The sequence below is a fragment of the Capricornis sumatraensis genome, chromosome 15, assembly GCF_032405125.1.
Source record: "Capricornis sumatraensis isolate serow.1 chromosome 15, serow.2, whole genome shotgun sequence".
Taxonomy (NCBI): Eukaryota; Metazoa; Chordata; class Mammalia; order Artiodactyla; family Bovidae; genus Capricornis; species Capricornis sumatraensis.
The window spans coordinates 65,983,530-65,996,906 of record NC_091083.1 but is presented as its reverse complement, the minus strand read 5'-3'; the positions used below and the strand labels follow the sequence as shown (position 1 = coordinate 65,996,906).

The 13,377-nt window shown below is 45.5% G+C and overlaps 1 protein-coding gene across 1 annotated transcript; it reads right to left on the bottom strand.

The window, feature by feature from the left end:
• Positions 1-993: 993 nt before the first annotated feature.
• BPIFA3 (BPI fold containing family A member 3) lies at positions 994-11,284 on the bottom strand. The gene is made up of 7 exons (XM_068987868.1): positions 11,161-11,284; positions 5,603-5,753; positions 4,491-4,598; positions 3,316-3,465; positions 2,023-2,107; positions 1,538-1,601; positions 994-1,028 (listed from the first exon to the last, which is right to left on the bottom strand). Exons 1-7 carry the CDS (start codon positions 11,282-11,284, stop codon positions 994-996), a joined length of 717 nt encoding a protein of 238 aa, XP_068843969.1.
• Positions 11,285-13,377: the final 2,093 nt, after the last annotated feature.

Here is a 13,377-nt window from a genome sequence, read left to right as displayed (position 1 = left end):
TGTGCTGCAAGATTGCTCCACATCCTACAAGATTTCTATCCCCTTTCTGCAGGGAGGAAGACCAAAAGGTTAAGTGCCTTGTCCCTGACACAGCCAGGGAGTCCTAAGACCAGGACTCACCCATCATCTAATCATGAGTAAATGTGCCAGGCTTATGCTGGGGGTGGGTGGGGGTGTGTGTGGTCACTGGCTACCCTGATACACATGTCCATATGCTCATGGAACTTCTTATTGGGTTGAATTGAGCTTGAACTAGATCTGTTTGGTGCAAGTGTTTCTACTTTACCACTCTGTCGCCATTCTTCACTCCCTTGGAATCCAGCAGAGTGCTTGGCACATTTTAGATGCTCAATATTGTGAAAGTGTTAGTCGCTCAGTCATGTCTAACTCTTTGCAACCCCATGGACTGTAGCCCTTGGGTCTCCTCTGTCCATGGAATTCTCCAGGCAAGAATACTGGAGTGGGTTGATGTTTCCTTCTCCAGGGGATCTTCCCAACCCAGGGATCAAATCCAGGTCTTCTGCATTGCAGGCAGAATCTTTACCATCTGAGCCACCAGGGAAGCCAGGTGCTCAATAAATATGGGTTGAATGGATGAGAGGTTGGGAAATCTCAACAGGACCCTCCCTGCACTGATGAGCAGATCAATGGATGGGGGCTGCTGACTGCAAATTACAGGATAAGAAATGTTTTCTGTATCATCTCTGGGCTGAAGAGCAAGCCCAGGTGTATCCAGTCTCAGGATGGATCTTCATCAGGTCTGACTTCTGGAACCCAAACCTCAGGACCTAGGCAGAAGGCCCTTTGCACTCTTCAGAGCTAGAATTTATTATGGAAGAGGATAGGATGTCCATAGAACCTGTGGTACAAGTTTTTGGGGCATCAGAAGCCCCATTGTAAGGGAGACTTAAAGTCTCCAAGTGTGTTATTTCCCTCTAATCATCAGTGGCTGCTGGAGGCGCTCAAATCTAGTTCACGGAAGGTTGGCTGGACTCAAAGTTGGTTGAGTTCATGAGCAATATCCTGTTCTGTAAGTAGAAGAGGCAGAATCAGTCACCAAGTGTTTGCCCCCAACTCCCCAGCTCCACACCGAAGGGGTCTCTCATCCTTCCATGCTGACCAAGGCCCAGTGCTGGGGACATTTGCACTGAAACTCTTAAAATGATATCTAATCACTTCTTGTGTCTTTCATTCATAGTGAGTTCCCTGAAGGCAGGGACTTTATCTGTTTATCTGCAACTGGGGCTCAGATGGGCTCAGGTAGGGGGGTCAGTGCTCCCTAAAGGATTGAGTGGAGATCTTGGGGGAAGCTCTGGAGGTTTGATGGGGTACAGTCTGATTGGTAGGGGTGCCCTCCACTGTCCCACCTCATTTGGGGACAGTGATGGTCACGGTCACTCATTCACCTCCGAGTGTTCTCAGAGCACATGCAGACACCCCTCAGAAGGCCTCCACGGGTGTTGAAGCAGGGGCAGCTCTCTTGTCCATTTGCCTATCTTCAGTCCTCCCCACCAAACGGACGCAGGTGCTCACTTACCCATGAGGCTTTTCAACAGCTTCACATCCAGCTGCCTGAGTATCTCATCAATCAGAGGACATACCTGGGCCACCAGGACAGAAAGAAGGGTCAGACCCAGGACTGGAGGAAGAAAACTGGAGGGCCTGTGGCTGGGAGCCATGGGATTTCAACAAGGAACCATGGCAAGAGTGGCTTCCCTGTATTGAGTGCCAACTATTTGCCAGGAGCCCTGCACCACACTACTCTGCTTTGCCCCCCTGAATCTCTGTGACTTTCTGTGAAATAGAGAATGTGATGGTTCCCATGCGACAGATGGGGAAACTGAGGTTCAGGGAGGCTAAGTCACTTGCCTAAAGACACAGCTGGTAGATGGCAAAACTGAACATTTTAATGGAGATTTCCCAGGTTCTAAAGACCCATTTCTTCAATGAAATGCCAATATATATGCCTTGACCCACAGACTCAAGGATGCCCAAGGTGAAAACCCTTTTTCCCAAACTTACCTGACTTTCTATCAGATGTGGGATAACTTTTTCCAGGTTGTCTCTGAAGTTGCGGAGAAAAGGATTCACCTTTGGTGGGATAGCTCTAGAAAGAGAGGTGGGTGTATTGCACAGAACAGATAAATACAGGAAACACTAATGTCAAGGGCTGTGTGTGGAGAACATCTCACACAGCCATTGACTCCTCAGCCAGCTCTGCATGAGAGGTGTCACTGTAAGCAATAATCAAAGGGTGAAGTGATATGCCTTGCCCAAGGTCACACAGTTAGTTAAGTGCTGATTGGATTAGAACCAGGTCAGTAGCCACACCCCACAGTCCTCTATGTGGATGTCTGGCATGATCTAGGCATTCAGTGAATATCTGATGAATAAATGAATGGACATACAAACACTGAGGACCTAGTTGCTTTCAGGCATCTGGAATTATGGAGAGAAATCAGACATGGATCTCGCCCTTGAGGGACTCACTAGTCTGCTGGGATTCACTCACTTGGTCAGCCAGCCTAGAGATCTTCATTCAGATCTGCTTTTTTCTATCTCGTTCACTACTGTACCCCTAGCATTAAGTGCATCGTGCCTAGCACACAGTAGGCTCTCATTAAGTATCTGTCGACTGGCTGAGTGATGAGGAGGAGCTTTAAAGGAGAAGGGAGGGGCACATAGGCCTAAGGACCAGCATGTGCAAAGGCGCAGCGGCATGGAAATATATCATGCTGGTGGAGGGAGTCCTCAGAGAGGCTTGAGGGCAAAGGGCTGCAGAGAGGGGCATGGGACAGGACAAGCAGGGCCTTGGGTGACATCCAGGAGTTTGCTCTCTCTCCAGAGGGTGTTGGAGGACTGCTGGGGGGTTTGAAGCTGAGGCGGGGCGGGGGGTGGACAAGACCAGATTTCTGGGCTGGGGGAGAATGAAGACCAGAAAATCCCCCTGGTGCAGGGGGAGAATGGAGTGAAGGCAGTGAGGTCTGAGTCAGGGAAAGCTGGAGGAGGTTCAGAAAGTGGACTATGAGCCTGGCCAGTGGGTGTGGAGATGGAGAGACAGGGAGCAGGTGAGGGCTGCCAGGAGGTCACTAATGGGACCTGGTGAAGATGGCCTGTGGGGAGGGGGAGGAAGAGTCTGGCTTCTGGGAGGCTGGCAGGGCCATCCCCAGAATGGGAATGCAGGAGGAGGAAGAGGTCTGGGGGAAAGCGTGAGGTCGGTCTAGGGCTTTTCAAGGAGGTGGTGGAGATGCGCGACCGAAGCCAGTGCTGGTCGGGAAGGGGCCCAGCCCTGGGAAGGGGTGGCTGGGATCTTACTCAGTGAGGAAGGTCGTGTGGACACTCCTGGGCTCCACGTGGCATTTGCCTATCACCAGATCCCTCCGGCCAAACTCATCTTTCTCCAGCCAGAACTCCACAGAGAGGTTCATGCGTTCGTGTGTCTTTATGATATGGTTATTGAAGGGCCTGCGGATGAGAGAGAGGAGGAGGGGAAAGGGCAGGAGACAGAGAAAGAATAGAAGGAGGAGAAAGCAGCCAACATGGAGAGTGGCTGTTTTGCGAAACCAGCCCTGCGGGGCTCCACGGTGCCTGGATATTAAATTCTGTTGTCAATGATTAAGGAGAAAAATGTTAATAGCCTGGGTGGCTTCCATAGATCCTTTTAAATAGACTAGATTAGGGGGCCTTTGGGCTTCCCCGGTTGCTCAGATGGTAAAACAATCTGCCCGCAAGCCAAGAGACCCGGGTTCAATTCCTGCATTGGGAGGATCCCCTAGAGAAAGGAATGGCAACCCACTCCAGTATTCTTGCTTGGGAAATCCCATGGACAGAGGAGCCTGGCAGGCTACAGTCTATGGGGTGGCAAAGAGTCAGATACGACTGAGTGACTAACACTTTCTGGGAGGGGGCCTCTGGAAATAAAAAAATGGAGATTTAATTTTATTCTAAGAATCTTTATCACTTAGTGGAGCCCTCCATTTCCTTGGGAGCAGCAAATGTTAAAGGACAGTTTAAACAGGCAGAGGGAAGGGTGATGAGATCATTAAAGTGTTTCTCTCTCTCTCTCTTTTTTTTACTTTACAATATTGTATTGGTTTTGCCATACATCAACATGAATCTGCCATGGGTATACACGTGTTCCCCATCCTGAACCCCCCTCCCATCTCCCTCCCCGTACCATCCCTCTGGGTCATCCCAGTGCACCATTTTAAAGATCGTTGTAGGGAACTCACATAGGTTTAAATGAGCAAATGACCTGTCTCCACTTATCAGTGATCGCCATCCACATTTCAGCTGAAGAAACCAAGGCTCAGAGAGGTGAAGTGACTTGCTTGAGGTTACACAGCAAGTGAGTTTGGAAACCAGGATTTGAAACCAGGCTGGGGCAGAAAGATCTGGGTTCCCCAAATGGCCAAAATCTGCCTGCCCCCACTCCCGGCTCCCAATGAAAAGCAACAACGCCCTTCAGACCCTGCTTCTGTGTGACTCACAGTCTCAAGTCAATGTCAAATCCAAGTAAGATGTTTGCTGTGAACCACTCCTTATGGAAAGACATCCGGATCCCACCATAGTCCAGCTGAGCGTTGGTAATGTTGGCACTACACAAGGAAGGAGAAAAAGGCCCCCACCAATGCTGAAGGATCTCAGACCTCGAGACCTTGGGTTGACAGACAAGGCTGGCAGTTGTGTTTGGAGTCAGATCCTTTTACAGATGTTCTGCTGGCAAGAGCTCCTGGTAGGAGTCCTGGGCTGCAAGCTGACCCCGAGCGCCCCTAATAGCTCCATACAGCTGTCTCGTGAAACCCACAGCCAACTGCAGACCCAGCCACTGGGCTTGTTCTCAGAGCCAGCCTAATACTCTCAGAGGATGACTGTCACAGGAATGAATGAAGGGAAGTGAGTGTGGCCTCATACATCAAGGCGATGAGCACTGGGACTCATTAAAATGGAGGGAATGAGGGATTCAGATCACAGAGAAGGCAGGTCAAGGGCACAGCAGTTGAATACCCTTGAGACCTGCATCCATTGAGAGGAAGGAGGGAAAAATGAAGGTGAAAGAGGCCCAGTTCTGCGAGACTAATTATACCAACGGCCATGCAGTTGTATAATTAGTGGTTATGCAGTGGCTATGAGTGCAGTGCGGAAAGCCCCTAACAACTCCAGGAGGCAGGGGTCATTATGCCCATTTCATTGATGGGACTCAAGGCTGAAGCTCGGGGAGCTCAAATACCTTGCCCAGGGTCACACAGCTTTCAAGCAATAAAGTGGGGTTTAAATGTCTGACTCTAGCCCTGGGTTCCTATGGCACCCCAGATGTTATCTGGGCTGTGCTCTGGGTACCTATGTCATAGATGAGATCAGAGTGGTCCAACAATTTCCCCAAAGTTGGTGGCAGTGCCAGGATGTAAGTGAGGACACTTTTGCTCCTGAAACCTCTGCCTTTAATGACTATGCTGTGCTGCGTTGCCCAGTGACTCCCCCCAACTCGTCTTCCCTCCTTCCTTCTTCCCAGGTCTTGCACCTCCAGGCCTCAGCTTTTCTGCCCTCTGACCCAGAGCCTTGTAAGGAATCCCAGGGCCAGGGATGGTGTTCAGGATCTCACCTGCCTTCTTGATGGTGATGATGGCTCATGCTGCTGATTAGCCAGCCCACCATCCCCGGGGCCATCTGCCCAGAGGCATTCAGACTGTCCAGGAGGTGAATGTTCTGGATTCGGCCCTCTGTATTGTGCTTCGTGAGGCCCTGGGCAATAACTAGAAATAGACATGGGAACAGTGACATTGCATGATGCCCTGGCAAAGGTTGGGGGGCAGGTGTTGGAGCCAGGAGGCCCAGGTTGCAGGCTGCAGCACCCACTTCTTGCCGAGTGATCTACTGGGGGGCTTCCCTGGTGGCTCAGATGGTAAAGGAATCTGCCCGCAATGCAGGAGACCCAGGTTTGATCCCTTGGAGGAAGATCCCCTGGAAATGCAACCCACTCCAGCATCCAGTACTCTTGCCCGGAGAATTCCATGGACAGAGGAGACTGGTGGGCTATAGTCCATGGGTCACAAAGAGTCCCTGGTTCCATGGAAGACTCTTACACAACTTTATAAAAAGGTAATTATGAAAGTAAATGGGAAAAGAAGATGCAAAATTCTCTTTATGAGGCTAGTACAACTTGCTTCAAGAACAGTACAAGACTGATGACCTTGAGAGGTGGGGTGGAGTGGTGTGAGGGAAGCTCAGGAGGGAAGGAACACACGTATACTTATAGCTGATTCACGTTGTCGTACAGCAGAAACCAACACAACACTGCAAAGCAAGTATCCTCCAATTAAAAGTGAAAAATTAGAAAAAAGAACAGTACAAGGGAAGTTATGTATCAATTTTATATATGAAAAATTTGCTAAGATCCTAAATAAATGACTAGCTAACAAACCTAATAGTATATTATAAAAATCACATGACATTACAAAATATAAATTTTGGTTTGATACATTGTAGGTACATTATAGTATACTACAAAAAATATAATATAAAATAGTAGCTTGTAAAGATATAATTCAGTTCAGTTCAATTCAGTCGCTCAGTCGTGTCTGACTCTTTGTGACCCCATGAATCGCAGCATGCCAGGCCTCTGGGTCCATCACCATCTCCCGGAGTTCACCCAAACTCACATCCATCGAGTCGGTGATGCCATCCAGCCATCTCATCCTCTGTTGTCCCCTCTTCCTCCTGCCCCCAATCCCTCCCAGCATCAGAGTCTTCTCAATGAGTCAACTCTTTGCATGAGGTGGCCAAAGTACTGGAGTTTCAGCTTTAGCATCAGTCCTTCCAAAGAACACCCGGGGTTGATTCTCCTTTAGAATGGACTGGTTGGATCTCCTTGCAGTCCAAGGGACTCTCAAGAGTCTTCTCCAACACCAAAGTTCAGAAGCATAAATTCTTTGGCGCTCAGCTTTCTTCATAGTCCAATTTTCACATCCATACACGACCACTGGAAAAACCATAGCCTTGACTAGATGGACCTTTGTTGGCAAAGTAATGGCTCTGCTTTTCAATATGCTATCTAGGTTGGTCATAACTTTTCTTCCAAGGAGTAAGCGTCTTTTAATTTCATGGCTGCAGTCACCACCTGCAGTGATTTTGGAGCCCCCCAAAATAAAGTCTGACACTGTTTCCCCATCTATTTCCCATGAAGTGATGGGACCAGATGCCATGATCTTTGTTTTCTGAATGTTGAGCTTTAAGCCAACTTTTTCACTCTCCTCTTTCACTTTCATCAAGAGGTTTTTTTTCAGTTCCTCTTCACTTTCTGCCATAAGGGTGGTGTCATCTGCATATCTGAGGTTATTGATATTTCTCCCAGCAGTCTTGATTCCAGCTTGTGCTTCTTCCAGCCCAGTGTTTCTCATGATGTACTCTGCATATAAGTTAAATAAGCAGGGTGACAATATACAGCCTCGACATACTCCTTTTTCTATTTGGAACCAGTCTGTTGTTCCATGTCCAGTTCTAACTGTTGCTTCCTGACCTGCATATAGGTTTCTGAAGAGGCAGGTCAGGTGGTCTGGTATTCGCATCTCTTTCAGAATTTTTCAGTTTATTGTGATCCACACAGTCAAAGGCTTTGGCATAGTCAATAAAGCAGAAATAGATGTTTTCTGGAACTCTCTTGCTTTTTCCATGATCCAGCGGATGTTGGCAATTTGATCTCTGGTTCCTCTGCCTTTTCTAAAACCAGCTTGAACATCAGGGAGTTCACGGCTCACGTATTGCTGAAGCCTGGCTTGGAGAATTTTGAGCATTACTTTACTAGCATGTGAGATGAGTGCAATTGTGTGGTAGTTTGAGCATTCTTTGGCATTGCCTTTCTTTGGGATTGGAATGAAAATTGACCTTTTCCAGTCCTGTGGCCACTGCTGAGTTTTCCAAATTTGCTGGCATATTGAGTGCAGCACTTTCACAGTATCATCTTTGAGGATTTGAAATAGCTCAACTGGAATTCCATCATCTCCACTAGATATAATTATAGTACCTTATAAAGTATTTATTTTAGAGATGCTAGGATGGGTTTAACATAAGAAAATCTGTTCATATAATTTATCATATTAACATAATAAATATTAAAATGGTAATTTTTACATGCAGAAAAGCACTTGTTAAAGGCTAATATGGATTTGTGATTAAGAAAAATTTAGGAAACTAGGAATATAAGGGGACTTCTTTAACAAAGTAAAAACTATATTCCAAAAACCTACAGAAAATATACTTAGTGAAGAATTCTAGATATATTCTCAACCCTATCGGAGACCTTGGCTATACTGCAAAATAAGAAAAAGGCACACAAACTGTAAGGTTTAGAAGAAAATAGAAAAGACTGTCACTATTTGCAGATGATGTTATACTCTGGACAGAAAATTGAACAGAATAAATAAGACAAATTATTAGAACTAATAAACCATAAGACTTTGGGGTAGCAGATTAATATTCAAAAATCAACAACTCTCCTTTCATCTGTAGCAGCAGTACCAACTAGAAAACATAATAGAAAATCAGGCAATATTTACTGAGGCAACAAAACTCACAAAATCTCTAGGAATCAATTTTACAAAGCATGCTCAAAGCATTTGCTGAACTTTAAAATTCTATTAAGGGTTATAAAATAAAATCTGAATAAACAAAAAGGTATACTGTTTGCAATTGGATAATGGAATTTTGCAAAAATATCATTAAATTCATAAACAAATTCAATGAAATCCTAATTAAATTTCCAGAAGATTATTTTTTCTTTTTCAATGAACTAAACCCAGTCTAAAATTCATTTGGAAGAAGAAAGTTCTATCAGATGAAATGGCATTTTACAAAGATGTAGTCCCATGGACGGAGGAGCCTGGTAGGGTGCAGTCCATGGGGTCGCTAAGAGTTGGACACGACTGAGCGACTTCACTTTCACTTTTCACTTTCATGCATTGGAGAAGGAAATGGCGACCCGCTCCAGTGTTCTTGCCTGGAGAATCCCAGGGACTGGGTAGTCTGATGGGCTGCCGTCTATGGGGTTGTGCAGAGTCGGACACAACTGAAGCGACTTAGCAGCAGCAGCAGTGTTTAAAATACTATGTTCTTGGTATGGAAACAGTTACACAGAAACAGAACACAGAACTCAAAAGGGAATCCATGTGTTTGGAAATTTAATCATTTAGTAGATGAGAAAATGGACTCAAATGGAGAGAAGTGAAGTTGAATCTCTAACTTACGTATATAAATATACATACAGACGGCCTCCAAATGAATTAAAATGTTACATCTAAGTTTGAAAATATTCCTCTTCAATGAAGCATCTACCCACAAAGTTAACAGGTGACAGTTTGGGAGAAATGTTAGCAGTGCTTAGACTGACAAGGGACTAACATCAAATAAATTAACATCTCCTCAAATCAAAGAGAATTTAAAAAATGGAAAGCAAATAGAAAAATGGGGAAAGGGTAAGAACAGCGAATTCAAAGAAGTCAAAATGGCTAAAAAATTAAAATGTGATGCTCAGGGCCTCCCTGGTGGTCCAATGGTTAAGAATTCACTGGCTAAGGGCCCATATACTGCAGAGCAGCTAAGCCCACGCACCACAGCTACTGAGTCCACGCTCTAGAGCTGCAACTATTGAGCTGACGGGCTGCAGCTACTGAAGCCTGCATGCCTGAAGCCTGTGCTCCGCAGCAAGAGAAGCCAGGCAATGAGAAGCCCGTGCACTGCAATGAAGAGTAGCCCCTACTTGTGGAAACTAGAGAAAGCAACGAAGACCCAGTGCAGTCATAAATAAATAAATAAAATTTTAAAAATAGATATGATGCTCAAAGTTCCTACTAATCAGATAGTCAAGCTAAAACAATTAGATATTGCTCACAACAACAACAACAACAAACAGACTAGCAGACATTTAGAAAGATGACATTATGTACTGAATTGCACTACCCCTCCCCAAATGAACATATCGAAGCCTCAGACTCCAAATTTGACGCTATTTGGAGATGAAGCCTTGAGGGAGGAGTTAAGCTTAAACCAGGTCATAAGGGTGGGGCCTTAATCCAATGGGACTGGTGTCCTTATAAGAAGAAGAAGAGATGCCAGAGTACACTCACTCACTCACTCTCTGTGTGCACACAGAGGAAAGGCTCAGTGAAGACACAGTGAGAAGGTGGCTGTCTGCAAGCCAGGAAGAGAGGTTTCACCAGAAACCAACCCTGGCAACTTGAACTTGCAGCCTCCAGAGATGTGAGACAATAAATGTCTGTTGTTCAAGCGCCCTGGTCTGTAGCATCTCACTATGGCAGCCCACAGAGACTGGTTCAGGTGGGTTTTCTCCAGTGCTGGGAAACATGGGGACAGAGGTGTGCTTGCTTGTTACTGGAATGGGTGTAATCATTCTAGAGAGCAGCCTAGCAGTCTTTAGCTAAATTCAGTTTGCATCTGCTGTAGAGCCCAGCCGTCTCCCTTTAGGATATACCCCAGAGAAATTCTCCCACAGGTTCTAAAAGGAACACATATGAGAATGTTCATCACCGTGCAGTTTATACTAGCAGGGAGTTGGAGACAACTCAAGTGTTCATCCCTAGGGAGATGGACAAGTGGTGGTGAAGTGGATGAATTTCATGGACTTTTCCGCATTAATGTGAAGCAACAGATGTCAACAGCATAATGTCCAGAAAAAACAGTAAAAAAAAAAAAAGAAGTCTTGTTTATTGGGTTGGCATCAACTTATTTATTGACATCATTAAGATGTCATGGAAGAATCTGAACAACCATTATGGCCAACCTATGTTTTACAAGGATATGGGTATTTTAAAACACATATATTAAACATACTGCATTACCTGCTAAGGAAGAGGGGAATAATAAGAGGTTGAGGGGAAAATAACATAAAATAATGTCCAAAAAAACAGTACAACAAGAGGTTGAGGGGAAAATAAAATAAAATAAAGCACAAGCGGGGCCTTGCTATGGTGCCTGATAATGACGATGTGCTATGAACAGGCATATGATCAACTCAACCTCAATTTTTTGTACCTTGGGTCTATGAAAAAGAGAAGGAAAAGAGGGTAAGTGACTGATCCCAGCTCATCTAGCTGGGTAATGCTTTCCCACCCTCCCTGTGACAGCGGGCAGAGCATGAGGTTAGCTTACTTCTCGCCAGAGCTGATTTGCTGTCTGTGTGAGTCTTGGCCAGGCCAGGCTGGTGTGGCTTGTGTAGGGCTGAGGGCAAGGCCAGCAAGCCGAGGAGGACCAGGAGCCTCCAGACAGAATGCATCGTGGGTTCTGGGACCTGTGGGTATCAAGAAAGATCAGTTGATACACAGGTGGATGGCTGCAAGGGTGGCCACCGGGATGAATGGACTCATGGTTTTTGGTAGGAAGATGACACTGGAGTTAGCCCCTCAGCATGCTGTGGGGAGGCGTTGTGATGGGCTCTGGCAGCTGCCCCTGGGGCTTGCTCACATGGTGAGGGCAGCAGGCGGAGCACTGGGGTGAGGCCAGGGATCTAGAGGGAGGCTTGGTTGCTTGGAGACACCCAGTAGAGCCCACTGTTGGGTCATCCAGCAGGGGTCCTCTCCCAGACTCTGCACAGGCTAGGTGTTGGTGACTCTTCAGTGAATAAATGAATGAATGAATGGGTGAGGATGGCTAATCTCAGGCTTCCCAATTGAACTAGGATTTTCCTAAGGGCAGGATCATCTGTAATGTTTACCACCATTCTTGCTTGGTAGAAATTAAGTGCTGGTGATTGTTTATTGATGTGACTGAATGACTGAATACATGAAATAGTGAGATACATGAATAGTGGTTGGTCTCTGTTCAGTTCAGTTCAGTCACTCAGTCGTGTACGACTCTTTGCAACCCCAGCGACTGCAGCAAGCCAAGCTTCCCTGTTCATCACCAACTCCTGGAGCTTACTCAGACTCATGTCCATTGAGTCGGTGATGCCATCCAACCATCTCATCCTCTGTCATCCCCTTCTCCTCCTGCCTTCAATCTTTCCCAGCATCAGGACCTTTTCCAATGAGTCAGTTCTTCACATCAGGTGGCCAAAGTATTGGAATTTCTGCTTCAGCATCAATCCTTCCAATGGATATTCAGGACTGATTTCCTTTAGGATGGACTGGTTGGATCTCCTTGCAGTCCAAGGGACTCTTAGGAGTCTTTTCCAACACCACAGTTCAAAAGCATCAATTCTTCAGCTTTCAGCTTTCTTTATAGTCCAACTCTAACATCCATACATGACTACTCTAAAAACCACAGCTTTGACTAGATGGACCTTTGTTGGTAAAGTAATGTCTCTGCTTTTCAATATGCTGTCTACGTTGGTCATAGCTTTTCTTCCAAGGAGTAAGTGTCTTTTAATTTCATGACTGCAGTCATCATCTGCAGTGATTTTGGAGCCCCCCAAAATAAAGTCTCTCACTGTTTCCATTGTTTCCTCATTTATTTACTATGAAGTGAAGGGACCAGATGCCATGACCTTAGTTTTCTGAATGTTGAGTTTTAAGCCAACTTTTTCACTCTCCTCTTTCACTTTCATCAACAGGCTCTTTAGTTCTTCACTTTCTGCCATAAGGGTGGTGTCATCTGCATATCTGAGGTTATTGATATTTCTCCCAGCAGTCTTGATTTCAGCTTGTGCTTCATCCAGTCCAGCATTTTGCATGATGTACTCTGCATGTAAGTTAAATGAGAAGGGTGACAATATGCAACTTTGATGTATTCCTTTCCCAATTTAGAACCAGTCTGTTGTTCCATGTCCAGTTCTAACTGTTACTTCTTGACCTGCATACAGATTTCTCAGGAGGCAGTTCAGGCGGTCTGGTATTCCCATTTCCTGAAGAATTTTCCAGACTTTGTTGTGATCCACAGAGCCAAAGTCTTTGACATAATCAATAAAGAAGTAGATATTTTTCTGAAACTCTCTTGCTTTTTCAATGATTCAACAGATGTTGGCAATTTGACCTCTGATTCTTTTGCCTTTTCTAAATTCAGCTTGAACATCTGGAAGTTCACGGTTCATGTACTGTTAAAGCCTGGCTTGGAGAATTTTGAGCGTTACTTTGCTAGCATGTGAGATGAATGCAATTTTGCGGTAGTATGAACATTTTGGCATTGCCTTTCTTTGGGATTGGAATGAAAACTGACTTTCTCCAGTCTTGTGGCCACTGCTGAGTCTTCCAAATTTGTTGGCATATTGAGTACAGCACTTTCACAGCATCATCTTTTAGGATTTGAAATAGCTCAACTGGAATTGCATCACCTCCACTAGCTTTGTTTGTAGTGATGTTTCCTAAGTCCTACTTGACTTCACATTCCAGGATGTCTGGCTCTACATGAGTGATTATACCATCGTGATTATCT

Coding starts and splice junctions, on each gene's coding strand:
- BPIFA3 (XM_068987868.1), bottom strand. CDS start 11,284: ATGCATTCTGTCTGGAGGCTCCTGGTCCTCCTCGGCTTGCTGGCCTTG. Junction 5,754..11,160: donor CAAATCAGCTCTGGCGAGAA/GTAAGCTAACCT, acceptor GTCTATTTCTAG/TTATTGCCCAGGGCCTCACG. Junction 1,029..1,537: donor GCTGTTGAAAAGCCTCATGG/GTAAGTGAGCAC, acceptor TTCTACTTACAG/AACAGGATATTGCTCATGAA.